Consider the following 19,673-nt stretch of genomic DNA (forward strand, 5'->3'; position numbering starts at 1 on the left):
AAATAAGTTTCCAATTGATATAAAGAAATCTGGAAACATCTGAGTTTAGTTATATTTTAATTTAGTTGCTATGAAGCAGAACACTCCTCCTATTAGCCGTGTACCGCAACACAGACATATATAATTACATTGAATTAAGTTATTTTTTCAAATTATTAGCGGTGTGCGCGTCAGTGTCCGTGCCCGATTGCTTCATAGTTTAGTTGAGAACAGGCAAAAGAGTTTGACCACGACATAAAAAAAAGCAGACAGACGCATATGCAAGGATAGTGTATATAATATAAAAAAAAAAATGTCAATATATGTGAAGTGCATGAATCATAAAAACAACTACTAACCAGTCCTATGACCTCCTTGTTGTTCATCATCATTGATTGGAATTGAAAGTGTGATACGATAATGCTTCATGTAGTTGTTGAATCCCAAAATCAAATGATTATGCCTTTTAAGTACCTTATTCATCCTTTCTTTGAATTTTTTAACTGGAAGTCTGGTGATTCGATGATTATTATCCATCCAGGTCTTAAAAGCATGTATGTCTTTTATAAACTCTTCATACTTTTCTCTCTTACCATGAAACACAGTTTTTACTTCATGGAGAAACCCTATTTCAGATTTTAGAACTGGAAGTGTGATTCCATGTTCGTTTTCCATGGAGGTTGCTTAGCTGATCGATTTGATGAATTAAACAAGAAGAAGAAACCGATCCTAAATTGAAGAAACCGACTAATCCAAATTTCTGATGAGTTGAGTAAAACGATATCATAACCCTAATTTTCTTTTATAATAAATGTTAACCCTACTTTTTTTATTGAAAATTGCTCTTCTCCCAACATAAATTGCTCACTCTCAACCGAACTTCCCTAAATGCCCTACGTTATTTAACTCACGTAGGCGTCTAATATACGACTTAAGTCACGTTGGAATACAATCTACGTGACTCAAGTTACGTTCAGTACATCCAGCGTGCATGACGAAGCAAGGAATTTAAACTTAGGGGGATCGAGTATATGAAACTTTTTTTCAGCGAACAAGTAACATAGATTGATTAAAAATTAAATTTTTAAATGCAAAAGATATATAAGAAACCGTAAAGGCCTAAACTAATATTTTCTTATTTTTTAAAGAAACTTCTAACTATATTGAGTACGAGAGACATTAATAGGTAAGTATAGTTTTTTTTTTGACAAGATAATAGGTAAGTATAGTTATCATAAAAGTATCGACTTGATAATAGAAAGAAAGAAAAAAAACATTTAGTCGGAAAAGAAAACAAAAACACCTTCTATAAAAATAGAAAAATTATAGTGCATAAGTTTTTGAATTTCGTCCCTTAAAATTTTTCGTTTTTGGATTTGGTCCCTATAACCTTGCCACTAGATATCTGGAACTACACATAAGTCTCACTTGCCATGTCGCCACGTCTGCCGTTTGACGCATAAGCATTTTTGTAACAAATGACGACGACAGAGACCAAAAGCAAAACGTTTTATAACTTACAGGGTCTGTTTTAAAACAAGAAAAGATACAGGAACGAAAATAAAAAACACACGAACTTACAGGGACAATTCACATATTTAAACCAAAATAATATAATAAAACATCCCCAAGAAGCTCATGGAACATGACAAGATAGGCCAAAGAAACAATAAAGACAAAATTAGACAGAAATATAACCAATGCAAGCCAAAGGATTATATAACCACGAATATAAATCGGCATAAAAAAAGGCTTCGTGCGTCTTCAACCATCATCATGAATGAAATTTGATGTGATCAAGTAACAATTTCAGCGTAAGCTCACTATTACAAAAAATCCAAGCATTACACTCCTTACCAATTACCCAGATACATGCCATCCAGACTCCCTGAAGAAAAAAAAGGAGAATCCTTGATGAACCCATTCACACCACCAAATTGTTTTGCATGCTCACAAATTCAGCTAGTTTTACAATGGAAATATCCAACCATCGAAGAACAAGATGCCAAATACTGCCAATGAAGGAATGAATGATCAATTGTCTCAACTTTTCCGCATCCACCTAAACATAACAATAAATCTGAAACACCACCCAACAAGAATTAAATTATCCGTTGTTGGAATTATTTTCTTAAAAATTCTCCAAGTAAATTAAGACACTTTCATGAGGACCACCTTGTGTCCATATTAAATTTGAATGAATATCAATACTAGGTTCCTCAATTAGAAAGAGAATGTTATAAGCACCTTTGACCGAGTAACCATTGTCTGAGTTATGAGACTAAACTCATTTGTCAACAACATCGTCGTACAAATTAATGTTGGCTAACAAAGAAACACAATGAATCAATTGCGGCTCCTCCCATACAAAAAGTTGTCTTCGCCATCGCCACCCTTGCCTAACAACACCCCATCTTTGCCTCCTTATTTCCGTTATAATAACACTACTATCAATACATAATTTAACATGACAGCGAAATCTATACCACAAATGTAACGTCCGAGACTGAAGAGGGTTGATAGTGGTCGCCGTTGAACAAATAATGACATTGAGTGGTTTCTGACAGCTTCTAGACGAATCGAATTCATATCAGAATGAGTGGGACCCTAAGATCATGTTGGTAAGAGACTTCATGGTTAAAGGAAGACTTATTAGATTACTTGGTATTACCTATACTAACAAGATGCATATTCTTTTTTGTAGTTCATTACATAAGAATTCCACAGTTATGCGTGTTTGACTTTGAAATTTTTTGGGATGGGTGTCGTCCTAGAAGTTTCATGAAAAACATGTGAATGATGACTAAGCTCGTTGAAAAGACTCATGTTAATGTGTGTGGGGTTTATCGACAATACTTAAAGTCTTTTTTAATATTACACTAAAAAATAAAAAATAAAACTATTTTGTCACATGATGAATTGGTGGTCTATTTTAGGTGTTTAAGGGCTCAGTTGTAAGTCTTATAAAAAAAATCATTGGATACTCTCTAATTTAGAGATTAGTTTTTACAGATTATTTAAAATAGCTGGAGTTGGTTTTTGTTTACTAGAATAAAAAAACAAATACCACCTGCAATTCATACACACAAATTTCACAATTTGAGTTCTAACCTAAAATATCATGAATATTCATCTTCACAGTTTTGTTGTGTGTTGGTTAATATAGGACAAACGAATCCAAATAGTGTATCTTTCATTGAATGTTAGAGCATATCCCTTTAAATTCTAAAAAAATATGCGATTTTCTATAGGTGTATATTATTTTTATAAAATAAGACTTTTTGTATATAGAAAATATATTACCAATATATTGAAACTAATATCCACCATATTAAAATGTCGTCGGTTAAACTTTTAATCTTACTAATGTGACGGATTTCATGGCTAATTTACTATTAAATAATAAGAAAAAAAAACTAATTTCACGGATTTCACGGCTAATTTACTATTAAATAATAAGAAAAAAAAGAATGTATTCTGACGTAAATATAGAAAAATATTTTTTTCCTCTTCTCTCATACAACAAATATAACAAAACAATATATTCTCAATTACTATTTTTTTAATCTCATTAATTTACATATAAAATAAAAAAATATATTTATCAGTAAAATTCATCAATGTTGATATTTTGAAAATAATCAAAATTTTATTATGTCGATAAATAAAAATTTGTATTCACAGATATAAAGACATAAAATTCACAAATATAAGTTACTCAAAGTTAGATATTATCCGCATAGTGATTATCTTAGCGCTTCTCTGAGACATAATCTAAGTTATGCCAGTAGAAGTTTATGGAATGCTAAGGAAGTGATTAATACAAGGGAAACTATCTCTCTACGGAACCAACCTTTGTTACAAGACACTATTCGCCTTCAACCTCTCACGGACGTGCAAATCATGTGGGATTCTCTCACGATTGCCCACCTGTTTGTTTAAGCCAAACACGAAAAGCTCGAATGAGAATCTCATCTGGTATGTTTTGACGCAAACAAATCAAATTTTAAATACATCGTTCTTGCCTTCTGTTCGAGTGGACAAATTTTATATAATTAAGTGTTAAAAATGTTTTTGTTCCATATAAATATGTCTATTTTAGTTTCACTCAAAAATTTCTCAGATTTTAGTCTCTTAAAGTTTTTCATTTGAACTTTTGGTCACTCCTTAAAGTAAACTAATACATTTTTTTTTTGAAGGATAAAGTAAACTAATACATAGAATTCATATTTTTTGAAAATTTATTATATTATAAAAATCTCTACAAAAAAATTAATTTTTTTTAGCTAAACATAAATTAACGACGATTGAAAATTTTATATGAATTAAAAGTTGAAGGAATTTTTATTATGATTAAAACGAAAAGTTAATATATTTAGATAGATAAAAACATGTTTAACATGTAATTAACACAATGTTAAATGAGTACTCCCTCCCGCCACTATTATAAGTAAAAACATATTTTTTAAATTCATTAAATGAGTGATGTATGTGATCATTAATATAGATCAAATACATTATTTATCCAATAAATAAATAAAGGAGCATTGTTCGATTATAATAATGATCGGAGAGTATAAGCAAGAGGAAGTAGGATGTAAGAAGAGATTGATGATAAAAAGACAAAAGTATCCGTCCATCCGTCCGCGTGTTGAATTCATTTCATAGTTTTCCATTGCGGTGGCTACTCTCTTCTTCTTCTTCTTCTTCTTCTTTGTGTTGCTTCTTCACGCTAAGCGCGAGTGATATCTCAGATTCATGGATCGAATCATCGGTGATAAATTCAAGTTAGGACGCAAGATCGGAAGTGGATCCTTCGGTGAAATCTATCTCGGTCTCTTCCTTCCTTCAATCAAATTATCTTTTTTTTTTTTTTTTTTTTTTTTTATTATTATTGGTTTTGATTTTGATTTTGATTTTGATTCAATTTTATGATTTTGCAGCTACTCATATTGATACCTTCGAGATCGTTGCTGTCAAGATCGTATGTTTCATCCAATTCTTTATTTTCATTTTTATTTTGTAATTTAATTTGAATTTGTGTAAATTGAATTGAACTGGATAGTGTATGTTTGGTATCACTTTAGATTTGTCAGAATCACAGTGTACCGCAAGATACTATGATTCTGTCATGTCCGCTGTTATACCAAACTGTTAAGCTTTGTTATTGACATGTTTAGTATCACGGTAGATTTTCCAAAATCACAGTGTGAATCATGAGATACTGTGGTTCTGGCATATCCACGGTGATACCAAACATACTGTCAGTAAATTGGCTAAATTAAATTGAATTGTTTAGCTATGTTATTGGCATATTTTGTATCAATATGAGTAAAATTGATTTTGGCGTGTTTGTTGTTCTCGAGTAGAATTGATTTTTTCTACAAAAGCTAGGATGTGATTTTTACTCTGAAATTTATTGTTTTAACTCATTTTTCATTCAACTTACTTTTAACTATAATTAATCCATTCAAAATCAATTTTTTTTACTGCTGTGCATGTTTGGTCTCGGAATGATTTGTCAGAATCACGGTGAACTACAGTGATTTTTATGGTTTATTATGATTTTGACATATTCACTGTGATAGCAAACATACTTTTGGTTTTAGCTTAGTTTTTAATTTTTTTGATTTTGTGTTGTGTTGCAGGAGACTGGTAAAACGAAGCATCCACAATTGCTTTATGAAGCCAAGCTCTATAATATTCTTCAAGGAGGAAGTACGTTTCTTTCTTTTTCCTTTCATTATTTTCATTGTTGTGGGCACAACTTGAGATTAAACGTGGAGTTTATTCGATCGTTGAGAAATGAAATATGTCAATTTGGATCCTCCAACATCTCAATTGTCAGTAAAAATACAATTTTTAGGGATATTTTAATTTCTGTCAAGGACAATTTTGTCCGATATTTGACATTTTAGATGATTGAATCAGCATTTTTCATTTCTTAAGGATCAAACAGGTGTTCTTGTATTTACTCTGGTGTTGTCAAGTATCTGCTATAGCGGTGCTATAGCGCTGGAGCGTAGTAACAAATTGCTATTGTTCTGCAATACAATGTTTAGTACAAAATGTTTGTCAAATAACAATTTGAAAAGAAAAAATAGAACACTTTTTCCCAATCTACGATTAACAACATTGATTTACTCTAATAACAATAACACATTTAAGCAATAAGTTCATTTGCGTTCTTGCTATTGTTGCTGGGATTTAATTGAAAATGTTGGATTTTTGTTTAATTAATGCAGGTGGTATCCCAAGCATAAGATGGAGTGGTGTAGACGGGGAAGACAATGTGCTTGTTATGGATTTGTTGGGCCCTAGTCTTGAGGATCTTTTTGTTTACTGTGGAAGAAAATTCTCCCTCAAAACTGTCTTGATGTTGGCTGATCAAATGGTAATCCCCATCCTTTTTAGTTCCGGCTTTCGTAGCCTTATGATGTTTTTTAGTCAGTCCCAGAGTATATGTCATTTGTGCCACTGTCTTGTCATGTGGTTATGATGCCAAGCGGGAAGTGTGCATTTATAAAGGTATTAACATGTTTTTTTTTTATTTGGGTGCAGATGACCAGAATAGAGTATGTGCATTCTAAAGGGTTCCTCCATAGGGATATAAAACCGGATAACTTTCTCATGGGACTTGGTCGGAAGGCAAACCTGGTGAGTGAATATACAGTTTATAATTGTTTCCCTACATTTAGAATTGACCGATCCTGTCATTCCTTGAGCTAGTTGTTTCATCGAATTGATGTGCTGTATATGTGTGCTTGTTTTGTACATGTCAGGTATATGTAATTGATTTTGGGCTTGCAAAACGATATCGGGACTCCACAACCAATCGCCACATCCCATACAGGTTTTGAACTTTCTACCATTGTAATCCATAGTTAATTCATTCAATTTATTTCCCCCTCATTTTTTACCGGGTTTGATATTAATGTTGAAAATTTCTTCTGATTTGTGTGTAGACTTCTTTCCTTTACCTCTGCTCTTCTCATCCCTTAGAAATACCCAAAATTAATACTTAATGAATTTTACAACGCAGGGAGAACAAAAACTTAACAGGGACTGCGCGTTATGCAAGCTGCAATACTCATCTTGGGATTGGTAAGTCAGAAGAAATTATTTAAGCCCTTCACATCAAACAAATTGCAATTATTTTCTTTATGTTAATTGTCTATTTTATTTGTAGAACAAAGCCGCCGGGATGATTTGGAGTCTCTTGGATATGTGCTTTTGTACTTCCTCAGAGGAAGGTATGGCATTCTTATCTAGTTATTTGGCTTCTAGAAGCAATTTTTGCATTTACCTATTGAGAGCAACATAAGTATATGTTCTGATTTTTACGCCACTAAATATTTGTGTTTAGCCTTCCTTGGCAAAACCTAAAGGCTGCGACAAAGAAGCAGAAGTATGATAAAATATGTGAAAAGAAAGTATCAACTCCTATTGAGGTAAGCATCTGCCCATATAACTATTCCAAATGCTTTTTTCTTCGTTATCATCACAATCTTGTTTGTCTGTTGTTTTGTGTAGGTTTTATGCAAATCTCATCCTGTAGAGTTTGCTTCATACTTCCATTACTGCCATTCTTTGACCTTTGATCAGCGACCTGATTATGGATTCTTGAGGCGCCTATTTCGGGAGTTATTTGCTCGAGAAGGTGATTGAACATGTTCATCAAGTCATCTTTATATTCTTCACATTTACATGTTTAGTGTTGTGCAACACTCGCCATGTTCAAAGCCTAAATTACAAGCCAACGAATGTTGGTTCAGTTGGTATGGATTCAACTCATATTCTATTCCACAAAGATTTGGATTCGAATGCCTTGGCCGATTTGAGGACTCTGATAGTGGGTAATATGTAGGTGCCTCTATAAGCGCTTATTGAGCCTTGAGGCTTTTTCCATAACCCATATTGAGCCTGCGGGACTCAATCCACCTAAACTTCATTCGTAAAAAAAAAAACAAATCATAAAAAAATTGATGTTAAATGGGCAGTTTGTTTTTATCAACTTACGTGTTCCTCCATACACATAATTCATATTCTGTTGTGGTAAAGTTCGCTGAATTTGTCATTGTTTTCATATCTACGCTGAAATGTAACATCCCCACTCATTTCTGGTTTATGACAGGTTACAAATTTGATTATGTATTTGATTGGACAATTTTGAAGTACCAGCAGTCACAAAAGAGTAGAGCCCAGCCTCACATATCCGTAAGTATATTTGTGTGTGTGTGTGTGTAGATTGAGGTTGAGTCTTCCAATGCATCTGAAAATATTAATTTTGTCACATTGCAGCCGGTTCCTGTAGCGAGCAACAATCGGGCAATGCCCATGGATATTGATAACCAACAAGGTTGGTGCTTGAACCATATTTTTTCTTCTGCCTAATAAAATGTCTTGTTCATTAATACTAATTGACAATGATTGATGCTTATACAGGGAATGTCTCAGCGGAGCAAATTAGATCAGACAATGCCACTTCTTCTGGTGTTAAGTTCCAGTTTAAATCATCAGGCGGTAAAAATTTGGCTTCTGAGAATCCTCTTGGCAAGAATGTAAGTCGTCTTACATGGAGTAATAAGGTTTCATTCCTTGCTACTGAATCTGCGCAACACTGAGTCACAATTCTTTAGTTGCACACCTTTATGTTTCAAACTTGTGAAATAGACTGTTGTTTGATGACCAAATTTTAATCTGTTGTTTATTATTTTTGTAGATTTTTGGTGAAGCAACTATCCCTTCTACTTCACACTCTTTCGAAGCATCAAGAAGGAACTCCTTGAAGCCTTCCGCATCCACTGAAGCTGCGAACCATAGACATGGGCAAGGGAGCAGTAAAATTGGTCCTTCAAGTAGTCGGATGAATGTTCTGCACATAAGTTCTGCTAAATAAATGCTGAACATGGTAATTTTCTGGTTTATACGGCGTGTGTGCTGCATTGAGTACTATTGTCTATATATGGCCCACTCATATCATTGACCACTGCTTATATTGTGCTATGTTTCTAGGTGTGAATCTGATCAAGAAGATTCCCTGCATGCATACAAACATGGAGCTGCATATTATGGGGTATTGCTTGCAAGTGATCTGCCCGTGGAGACTACAAATGTGCTACAAGGTTGATAAATTTCTTAGCTCATCTTTTGAGGCCAGTTTATGTTGCTCATTTCCCCCCTAAGGTGACTGCAAATGATTGTTTGGTATAAAATACAGACTGCACAGGCTTGGCTTCTTCGTTGTAGATAATTTTCGAATGTGGCACACAACAATCTTGTGTATCTATGTTTTAATGTAAAATTAATGTGTGATGTGGCACCATTTGCCCCCTCTTGCCACTTGTGATTTGTGCCGTATAATAAGTGGTGACATAGTTTGGTTTAAATTGATTGATAATATTACAAATTGCAGGTTTGTTTTCAGTTGCTTTTATTAAGATGCATTTGAGTTCAGTTTTTCGTTTTGTTGCTTATTTAATTTTATCTCGTTGTTATATTTTGACTGCCTGCATAAGATACAGTGCACTTGTAATTATGTTGTCTGTATATCATGTTTTGAATCATCAATCCATGAAATGGTAAGCAGCTTGTCGGTGACCTTGTTTTCAGAATGTATGACCACAATGAATCAGATGCAAAAGTTTCGGCAAGATGACTCCCAAAATAATGGTTTCTTCACAATCATCAAAGGTAGTTTCGGTGGTATATTTTCAACGATTGTGTGGTTTAACGTTAGTCTGAGGTCACTATGTGCACCTCTTAATATTTAAACTTCAGGTTTAAATCTTGTTATCAAAGGAACATTTTCAATGTTCTACCAAATTCTAATTTTATGGAATTACGTATAATTAGAACAATAAAATAAATGTAAATTGTTGAATCAACTTCTGTTCATGTTTTGTTAATTTTTTTTTACGTTGAACATGATGCTCAAACATTTCTTGATTTGTAGGTTTCAAATTTGACAGTCAGCCAGATTAATTTGTATTGTCATTCTTGGGCTGAGTGAATTCAATCTGGTTTTATTTCAATGTGACCAAGGTGTGAACAAACTGCAATATATTTGATGTTTCCATGTAAAACTAATTGCAGTCGTGTGATACTATTTTCAGTTTGCATTTGTTTCTTTTGCAGGTCTCTCCTTTAATCTATATATGGAAAAGGATGAAATATGCAAGACAATTGGCATTTATCTGGATGCCATCTATATTTTTTCTTTTTGTAGGATTTCTTTTTTTAACCTATATGGATTAAAGAATGAAATATTTAGACTAAATGACATGTTGGTGGTGGTCAGAACCAAATCATACCCATTGTTAATCCTCTCATGTTACATGAGGGTACATTGAAATCTCCACCATCCATTGAAAGAATTTGGAAAAAAGTGAGTATTAACGGTGGAAATCATGGAAACATGAGGGAAAAATATTTGAGAGAATCCATTCCCCTCTTCTTACACATGATCCTCATACCTTGAGGATCGAAATAAGAATTGTTTTTTTATGATAGTGTTTGTTGGCTACTACTATCTTTTGAAGACATATATATGAAATTGAGATTTTAGTTTCCTGTCAATGCGGATAATACTAGATCACCGAGTCTTGTGCTAGTGCTTGCATCATGAAAAATAATGTCGTTCCTACCATGTTAAAGTGTATTTTTCTTTTTACCAAAAAAGATTTAAATTTTCTTAAATCTCACAAAATCACTTATTGAAAAAATTTCTGACCGAACATAGAAGATATTTTTTGGGTCTCCAAAACCTCAATGTTAATCTTTGCTAGAACTTGTGCTTGAACTCGAGCATTAGTAAAAATGTAAGTTGGGGTTGATAGCTTTAGAAAAGGTGAGTTTTCATGTCCACATAACAAAAATAAGGAGGGGAATTGAATTTGAACCTGATGTCTTATATCTCTTAACCCGTAATCTGCTTCAACAATATCATCAAACGACCTTATTTATAATTGAAGTTATATAGATAGATATACAGTCTTATATACAATTATATCTAGAGTTCTTTAACTTAATTTAAAGCTTTAAACAAAGTTTTTTATTTTATTTTTTTATCTTCTGACAAATTAGTCTTTTGTATTTAAAAGTGTTTACATTGTAAAACCAATTTTCATTCTTAATTTATGGTCAGTTGTAAATTTGTGTACACGTTCACTTCATAATTTAATGATCTACTATAAAGAATGTTTCACAACTCAGTACTATAATTAGACTCTTGTTGACAACAATAGAGTGGCAATTTTGGAGAAAATTTGAAAAGATCATATTCTCATTTCGATAGATTTAATATTGTAACAATCATTATGATATAATTTAGATGTTATCTCGATTAAATGTTGATGAAATTTATATTCTTAAATGGTCAAGAGCGAATTGGTAATAATAATATGCATAGATGAAAAATGGAAGTTGATACATATAGTTGATGCCATTTAATTTGGGAAAGGAGAGTTATTTCCCACCATGGGAAAGTTGATCATGTCCATTAGATTAAATGAGGAACATATTTCTATCATACTCTCTCAACCACTAGATTATTTTTTTTATACTATCTTTCACACTCTCTATTTCATGTCCCCACACACCCATACCACCACCACTAAATCACAAATTCAACAACCACTTTGACCACCACTGCACCACCACACACCACCATGGTTGCTGTCGGAAAGAACTCTCCTTTCCCAAATTAAATGGCACCATCATTTTAATCAAAACTCAAGGGTACCTGCAAATTTTCATATAAAGAATCTAAATTAACCTAACGATGCAATATTATATTTTTTTAGAGGGATGCAATATTATTTTGTTCATAGTTTATTTTAGAGGGATGCATAATTATCTTGTTGTTCGAATTCCAACCACCATTGCATAAACTATACCTGTTTGTGATCGTGTTTTTTTTTATCCAATTAATCCGTTTCTCTCTAGGTAAAATGATTGTATTATATAATTTTGAATTCTATTATTTTTCTTCTGTTTTTTTTTTTTTTTTATTTTATAAAAAAACAAATGGGTTCCTGGAAGCATAAAAAAGAAAAGAAAAGAAAAAATGTTAAAAAAGTAAGGTTTAAATGCATTTTTGGTCTTTCTATTTAAAAAGAAAATGATGTTTTGGTCTTTCTATTTTAAAAATCGTAAGCTAACAAGTTTTCGGCAGCAACCATGGTGGTGTGTGGTGGTGGAGTGGTGGTGTGTGGTGGTCAAAGTGGTTGTTGAATTTGTGATTTAGTGGTGGTGGTATGGGTGTGTGGGAACATGAAAGAGAGAGTGTGAAAGATAGTATAAAAAAATAATCTAGTGGTTGAGAGAGTATGATAGGAATATGTTCCTCATTTAATCTAATGGACATGATCAACTTTCCCATGGTGGGAAAGAACTCTCCTTTCCCAAATTAAATGGCACCATAGTTGATACATATAATTTGACACCAAAAAAGAAGAAAATAAAGGATCTGTCTAAAACTTAAAGTTGATACATAGTAAGGAAAGTTTGTTTAAGGACATAAATCGAATTCTGGAGTTGACGAATTAATACTCTTCATAACACTGATTTTCATAACAAATGGTAATAGCTATCTTCTCTCCCATCATGGCTCTTCTCCGAAGATGACGTTGACACTCGTCGTACTCTCTTGACAATTTGTGTTTCTGAATGAAGCTGAGACTCAGGAAACCTCTGTGAAGAGTGAAGACTGGAATGGTTAAACTTTCATCTTCATTATCTTTAATTGCTGCTTTATCATATTCATCATGTCATGTGGACTTTTTAGGGAATGTCAAATTGAACGTTTTAGTATATTTGAGGATTACCATTTGAAGGGTCCAACATAATTGCTGCACACTTTGTTTTAGGTACAAGTTGAGTTTGGAATTAAAATGGCTGTTATATATACACTTGTTTAAACAACAACAATCAGACTAACAACGTTACGAGACTGTAATCAATGTTTTAAATAATGCTTGAGGTTGCTTCGTCGTTTTTGACAGTGCCATGGAGAAAAACCTGATGTCGCGGTCCAACTTGTAATGTTTCCTTTATTTAGATCCTTGATTGTAATGTTGCCTCAATGGAAATGCAATTTGATGTGTTATTAAAGGTGAAACTTTTTAGCTAATGTTTTCTATCATTTGGAATACTGCGTAATTTTCTTGATATGCAATAATTTTTCAATGCTCATGTTATTTTTGGATTTCACTTTATGTGGCTCTCTACTTCATCTCACTTTGTTATGAATTCCTTTATTCAAGTTCCTAGTTTTGTGTCTTGCTGCTATAAGTAAGTTCTTGCCATTTTGTTGTGAATTCTTTACTCAAGTTACTAATATGTTCTACCCTAATACTAGTTTGGCATTTTCAAAAGGATGAAATTCATATTTTTTCCCCCTTCTAAAAGCAATATCAGATCATAGGATGAAATAAAGAATTAAGTAAACAAGTTGTTTATCATTGTCTTTTCTGTAAATAAGCTAGAACTTGCTGTTTAATTTTACAAAGGTCGGTTAGATCGATGCACCCACACCAAATATCCCAGCATACAAATCAATGCATTTCAACATTATTGACATATTAAAACTTTTACCCGTGCTACCGCCCAGGTCATAAACAATGGAGAAGTTAACATGTTGCAATATGACGCTCGTTTGTTTTGGAATTTCTTGAAAAAAAAACTATTTTTTAAACTAAAAAATCACTTTATTTTTATTTTTATAGTGTTTGTTTTTTATTTTTAAAAAATCCTTCTTACTAAAGATCAATATATATGATTCTTCGCTGTCGGTGTAATTTACCACGATTTAGGTTTTTTTTTTTTTAGAGAAACACGGTTTAGGGTTTGTTATATATAGCCGAGGTTGCATGAAAATTAGGGTAGCCAAGTTTGAATGGAAATTAGGGTAGCCGAGTTTGAATGAAAATTAGGGTATTCTGGTTGTAAACGTATTAAATAAGTGTACAACAACTTGTAAAAAAAAAAAAAGTCGACATAAACAATAAATATATACAAACGATGACACAACATGATAAGAATGAAAAGCTCATATGTGAGGAGAAATATTCGGGATTGCTGCATTTTAGAGAGAATTTAATAAGTTAAATTGGTGCGCTGTACTTTAGATGAAATTTGTTTGGTTAAATTGCTGATAATCTAATACAACATTTTAGAGAAAAAATATTAGGTTAAGTTACTGCAGACGTAATAAAATTAATAAATAAAGATTAACAACACATAATTATAATAAAAAAAAGAAAAAAAGTTTAGATAAGGTTTAGAAGAAGTATAATAGAATATTTAAAAAATATATATATAATAGACATCCTCCCAAATAAATAAAAAAATAAAAGGAAAAAGCTGATTCCAAAACAAAACTTAATTACGATATTTATATATTTTAATTGAAATTGTTGTTACAATTCTCTTTTTACAAATAGGACTTACAAAATTTGTCAATCTTTTTTCTATTCTTCATGTCATATACATTCTATCTGAATGGTCGTCTAAAAAGGTGTAAAAAAAGCCTCCTCTTGATGGTAACTAATTATGACTCAAAATATTAAAAATGTGATATGAAATGTCAATTAGGAATCCATATATCAAAGAAAAGTCCAAAATTTGCATTAATTTGGCAAACTGAATAGAACGAACAACGTAAATGAAATTGCGTTTGAAATAAATGCCTTGACGACAGAGCAAATCGACGGAATTTGGATTTTGAAGATCAAGTTCAACCTTAAAATCAAATATTTCAGGTAAATTATCGTACCATCGGTTTAAGTAAGACATGTTTGTGGCGGCGAACGTTGTTGCAATGATTTATTTTGAAGCCTAGTAGTACTGCCGCCCTATTTGACGGTGGCCATAAGCGGCACGTATATTAGTACTATATATATATATGTGTAAAATACATGGTTTTGAGATTACTTTTTCAATTCTGATCATACCCTTCAACAAATTTGCTTATAAAATGTTATATGGTTGGTGTCAGTAAAAAAAAAAGAATTTATTTATATTATCATATTGTTGGTGTCATTTAAAAGTATATGTATATTTCATTACTATATATGAAAATAATATATATGGGGCTGTTAATTTACACCCACCTAAAAACACTAAGGTATAAATTAGACAACTACACCCACTTATATTTTACTAAAACACCATTTTGTTTCTATGAATAAAGAAACAAAAAAGACAATGACAGGCTTAATATACAAAACATGTAATAGAGACAAACTTTCAAGGAAACAATATTTGGAATGATGAAAGTGGGTGTAAATTAGTGAGGTGGGTGTAAACAATTTGATAAAATTTATAAAATTTAGTGTATATAATGAAGTGGGGTAGGTTGCTAACTTACACCTTAGGTGGTGTAAATTAGCAGCCCATATATATATATATATATATATATATATATATATATATATGGGTTAATAGGTCTTTACCACCCTGTAATATAGGACACTTTTGGTTTTGCCCTCTGTAAAAAAAAAAATTTGATTCCGTCCTTGTAAAATGAAGATTATTCACAATTGCCACCTAAGCCCATTGACTCAGCAGAATCTCTTAGGTGGCACTTACGTGGCTTTTTATTTTTATTTTTCATTTTTTTTTGCTTGCCACGCGTACAAAATAGTTTACACATCATTTATATTTAAAAAAATTAAAAAATAAAATAAAATAAAAAAAACGAAAATACTTTTTCTAAAAAAAAAATTCTGGAAAATATTTAATTTTTAAAAATCTGGATATAAATGTTTTTAAATTCCAATTAAATAATCTGAAAAAAAATCTATTTTATTTAAATTTTTAAAATCTTAACTTCAGATTTTTATTGAAAATTTCAAATTTAGAAAAAATTCATATTTTTTAATAATATTTTGAAATATTTTTCCAGAATTTAAATCAAAATCAACATCTTAATTTCTGTTTTTTTTCAAAAAATTTAAATTTAGAAATGAATTCAGATTTTTTTCTGAATTTTTATGAAATATTTTTCGAAAATAAAAAAAATCAAATTGTTTTCGGAATTAGCAATATTAAAAAAAATATTATGGAAATTAATTTTCAAAATAAAAAAATTAGACAATATTATATTTTTCGAAGTTTTTATTTTAATTTATATTTGGATATTTTAGAATCTTTTACATAATTATTTTATAATTTTTTGAAATATATTAAATTTGAGATTTTTTAACAATTTTTTTCTAAACTAAAAGAATTATTTTTTTCCTAATTAATTCATTTTTTGTAATTTTTCATAATTATCTTGAAATATTGTTCCAGAATTTAAATCAAAATCAAAATCATAATCTTAGTTTTTTTTCAAAAAATTTAATATTCTGGAAAATATTATATATATTTTTCTGAAAAAAAAAATAAAAATCTGGAAAAAAAATTATTTGAAAAAGGTTGTGAAGACTTTTTATTCCATAATTTTTATATTAAAAAGAAATCTGAACTTTTTTAATTTCAAATATATTTTCTATTTTTTTACTTAGAAAATTAAGTTCCAGTTTTTTTTTATTTTTTGTGAAAAAAAATCTGAACTTTTTATTTTGAATTTTTTTTTTCGATTTTTTAAAATTTTCGGAAATTAATTTTCAGATTTTTTTAATTATAATTTAATTTTTTAGGTTTTTTTTATTCTTTTAATTAAATATGATGTGTTAAATGAATTATACATGTGGCCAATGAAAAATAAAAAGAAATATCCACATCAGCGCCACGTAAGAGATTCTGCTGAGTCAGGGGGCAATCCTGAAGAATCTTTATTTTACAAGGACGGAATTTTAAAAAAAAAATTTACAGGGGGCAAAACCAAAAGTACCCTATATTACAGGGGGGTAAAGCTCTGTTAACCCTATATATATATATAGAGGATGACTCAGATGAGAGGACCATTTATAATGAGAGATGAGAGGGTGAAATAATGGCCCTTGGATTAAATCAAATAGTTGTAATTTAATTCTCACTTTAAAACTCACGTGACCCACTTTTCTAAACTTAACAAACATAACACGCGCTTCTTTTTCCACACAGTCTACTGAAACGTTCCCACTTCCTCTTCTTCACTCTGTTACTAACAACCAATTTTTCTCTCTTCCCACTGAAATTCCTTTTTCTCCTTTCAATGGACAAAAACTCAAGCTTGAATTTGCAGGAAAACTCTTTGCTTGGAGCCAATCAGTTATTGGTAATTTCACAAATTCTATTATTCAAATTGTAATTTATATTATTCATGCATATACGAAAAAACTCTTTGCTTAGAAATACTTTGTTTGCTCGAAAGAAGGTTATTTACCGGATAAGAAAAAAGATGAAGTGCTTGATGCAGTTGCTGTCAAATCTAGAAGAAGGAGTCTTACAAGAGAAGGATGCAATGCAAATGCCGTTTTCAAATGGGTTGAAGGAGGTAAGTATGAGCTTGCTCGATTTAATGAAAGTCATACACATGCACTTGCTTCACCCTCGAAGAGGCCATTTCTAAGATCAGCAAGAAAGGTGAATCCAATGCACAAGAGCTTATTACATGCATATGGTAGAGCAAATATTGGGCCTTCAAAATCATTCCACTTAATGAAAGAACAATTTGGGGGTTATGAAAATGTTGGATGCACGCAAAAGGATCTTCAAAATTATAAAAGAGATTTACAGATTTTGCTCAAATATTCTGATGCAAATGTTTTTATTGATAACTTTAGAAGGAAGCAAGAACTTAATCCATCATTTTTTTTATGCATACGAGGTAGATGAAGAAGGCCGACTAAGGTATGTTTTTTGGGCAGATGATATTTGTAGGAAAAATTATTCATTATTCGGGGATGTGGTTTCATTCGATACTACATATCGAACAAATAAGTATTCTATGATTTTTGCACCTTTCACTGGTGTAAACCACCATAGACAATCTATTACTTTCGGAGCAGGATTTTTGGCAAATGAGAAAATTGATTCATTCACATGATTGTTTGAAAAGTTTTTGGAAGTGATGGGAGGACGTCAGCCAACTCTTATAATAACTGATCAAGATCCTGCAATGAAAGTGGCTGTAAAGCAGACTTTTCCTACTTGTTTTCATAGATTGTGCATGTGGCATATAATGAAAAAAGTTTCCGAAAAAATAGGTGCTTCCTTGAATGATGATGAAGAGTTCAACTAATCTTTCAAATCATGTGTTTGGGGATCAGAGACACCAGGTGAGTTTGAAGAAACATGGGACAATATCATTTTCGACTTTGAGTTAGAAGAGAATGAGTGGCTGTCATATATGTTTGAAATTCGAAGCATGTGGATTCCAGCATACTTTAAAGACGTTTTGTTGGCTGGGATAATGAGAACAACATCAAGATCAGAAAGTGAGAATTCGTTTTATGGAAATTTCTTGAATCCTAATGTCAACTTGGTTGAATTTTGGATGAGGTTTGATTCAGCAATCGAAGCACAATGACATAAGGAGTTACTTGCCGATAACAGTTCAATTCATTCCATACCAAAACTAATGTTGGATCGTGACATAGAGCGGCATGCAAGAGATGTGTATACTCGCGAGAACTTTTATATATTTCAGAAGGAATTATGGATGGCTTGTGTTGATTGTGGAATTGAAAATAAGAAAGAGGAAGATGGAATATAATGGAAATATTTCTGGTGCATGATAATAGTAAGGTCAATCGTAATCTTCGAGAAGTAGTGTACAATTTGTCTGATCACAATGCAAACTGCTCCTGCAAAATGTTCCAGGCTGAAGGAATACCTTGTAGACACATACTTTGTGTTGTAAAGGGAAAAAATTTGAATGAAAAACCAAGTAAGTACATATTGAATAGGTGGACTAAGTTTGCAAATAAAAAACTTGTGTTTGACATAGGTGATATTGTCTATGAAAAGGCTGGGCAAGGTGGACTCGTTTCAAATGTCTGGGATAAGTTATTTAGGTGTGTGGAGAAGGCTGGGCAAGATAAAGAAAAGCTGCTTATTGTGTTAAATGGGGCTGTTATAATGGAAAAAGAGTTGGATGAGTTTGAAGGGAGTTCTAAGCAAACCAAGACAAATGATTTGGAAACTTACATCAGAACAAATATTCCTGAGAAAGTAGAAATTCTTCCACCACAGTTTGCAAAGACTAAAGGCAGTGGTAAAAGAATCAAAAGTGGCAAAGAGAAGGTTGTCGAACAACAACAAAAAAGAACGAGACTTTGCAAGGCATGTGGTGAATATGCGCATCATGACAGCCGCAATTGTCCTAACAAATAATCTCCATAGTTTTGGTAAGAACTAGTTTATTTATTTTGATATTATTATGTTCATGTCTGTGAGTTAAAATCAAATCTTAGTTTATTTTCCTGGTTTTTAGGTTTTGAAGAATTCCATAGATGGAAGATTGAGAGATTTAGACAATATGAATGACATAGAAGAGACACTACAAAGATGAAGAGACTTTGACAAGATGAATGGCATAGAAGGAAGATGGAAACTATTTCTGTATTCATGTTTCTTTTTGAAGAACCTGTGTTTATGTTTCTATTATCTGGGTTTTTATTTGTTGAAGAACCTTAGTTTCTACTCCCTCCGTCCCTAATTATAAGACCTTTTTGAGAATTTTTTGTCTCTTTTTATAAGACCCCTTTGTTATTTTCAACTACATTAATTATTTCTTTACATATATGCCCCTATTTATTATA

General features: G+C 31.6%; 2 protein-coding genes across 4 annotated transcripts; both read left to right on the top strand.

Moving 5' to 3' along the window:
- The first annotated feature begins 4,559 nt into the window (after positions 1 to 4,559).
- LOC11442384 (casein kinase 1-like protein 3) lies at positions 4,560 to 10,504 on the top strand. 3 transcript variants are annotated; one of them, XR_003013176.2, is made up of 18 exons: positions 4,560 to 4,813; positions 4,923 to 4,963; positions 5,628 to 5,697; positions 6,225 to 6,373; positions 6,541 to 6,636; positions 6,762 to 6,832; positions 7,022 to 7,083; positions 7,169 to 7,232; positions 7,346 to 7,430; positions 7,513 to 7,639; positions 8,114 to 8,196; positions 8,281 to 8,338; positions 8,425 to 8,540; positions 8,702 to 8,890; positions 8,995 to 9,104; positions 9,592 to 9,672; positions 9,935 to 10,023; positions 10,117 to 10,504. XR_003013176.2 is itself a non-coding variant. In XM_024786056.2 (15 exons), exons 1-14 carry the CDS (start codon positions 4,738 to 4,740, stop codon positions 8,876 to 8,878), a joined length of 1,275 nt encoding a protein of 424 aa, XP_024641824.1. In that variant the 5' UTR covers positions 4,560 to 4,737; the 3' UTR covers positions 8,879 to 8,890; positions 8,995 to 9,435. The 3 variants fall into 3 exon arrangements, 1 of the variants encoding a protein (XP_024641824.1); XR_003013178.2 differs by lacking the exon at positions 9,592 to 9,672 and having other exon boundaries at positions 10,117 to 10,490; XM_024786056.2 differs by lacking the exons at positions 9,592 to 9,672; positions 9,935 to 10,023; positions 10,117 to 10,504 and having other exon boundaries at positions 8,995 to 9,435.
- An 8,120-nt stretch (positions 10,505 to 18,624) lies between these two features.
- On the top strand, positions 18,625 to 19,245 carry LOC112422870 (protein FAR1-RELATED SEQUENCE 1-like). Its single transcript, XM_024786599.1, has one exon. It carries the CDS (start codon positions 18,625 to 18,627, stop codon positions 19,243 to 19,245), a length of 621 nt encoding a protein of 206 aa, XP_024642367.1.
- The last annotated feature ends 428 nt before the right edge of the window (positions 19,246 to 19,673 follow it).

The sequence above is a fragment of the Medicago truncatula genome, chromosome 6 (assembly GCF_003473485.1).
Source record: "Medicago truncatula cultivar Jemalong A17 chromosome 6, MtrunA17r5.0-ANR, whole genome shotgun sequence".
Lineage (NCBI taxonomy): Eukaryota > Viridiplantae > Streptophyta > Magnoliopsida > Fabales > Fabaceae > Medicago > Medicago truncatula.

Excerpts from the sequence above, each read along its gene's own strand:
- LOC11442384 (XM_024786056.2), top strand. The coding sequence starts at position 4,738 with ATGGATCGAATCATCGGTGATAAATTCAAGTTAGGACGCAAGATCGGA. Across the intron at positions 7,431-7,512 it reads AAGTATCAACTCCTATTGAG|GTTTTATGCAAATCTCATCC; the intron begins GTAAGCATCTGC and ends TGTTTTGTGTAG. Across the intron at positions 8,339-8,424 it reads GGATATTGATAACCAACAAG|GGAATGTCTCAGCGGAGCAA; the intron begins GTTGGTGCTTGA and ends ATGCTTATACAG.
- LOC112422870 (XM_024786599.1), top strand. The coding sequence starts at position 18,625 with ATGGAAATATTTCTGGTGCATGATAATAGTAAGGTCAATCGTAATCTT.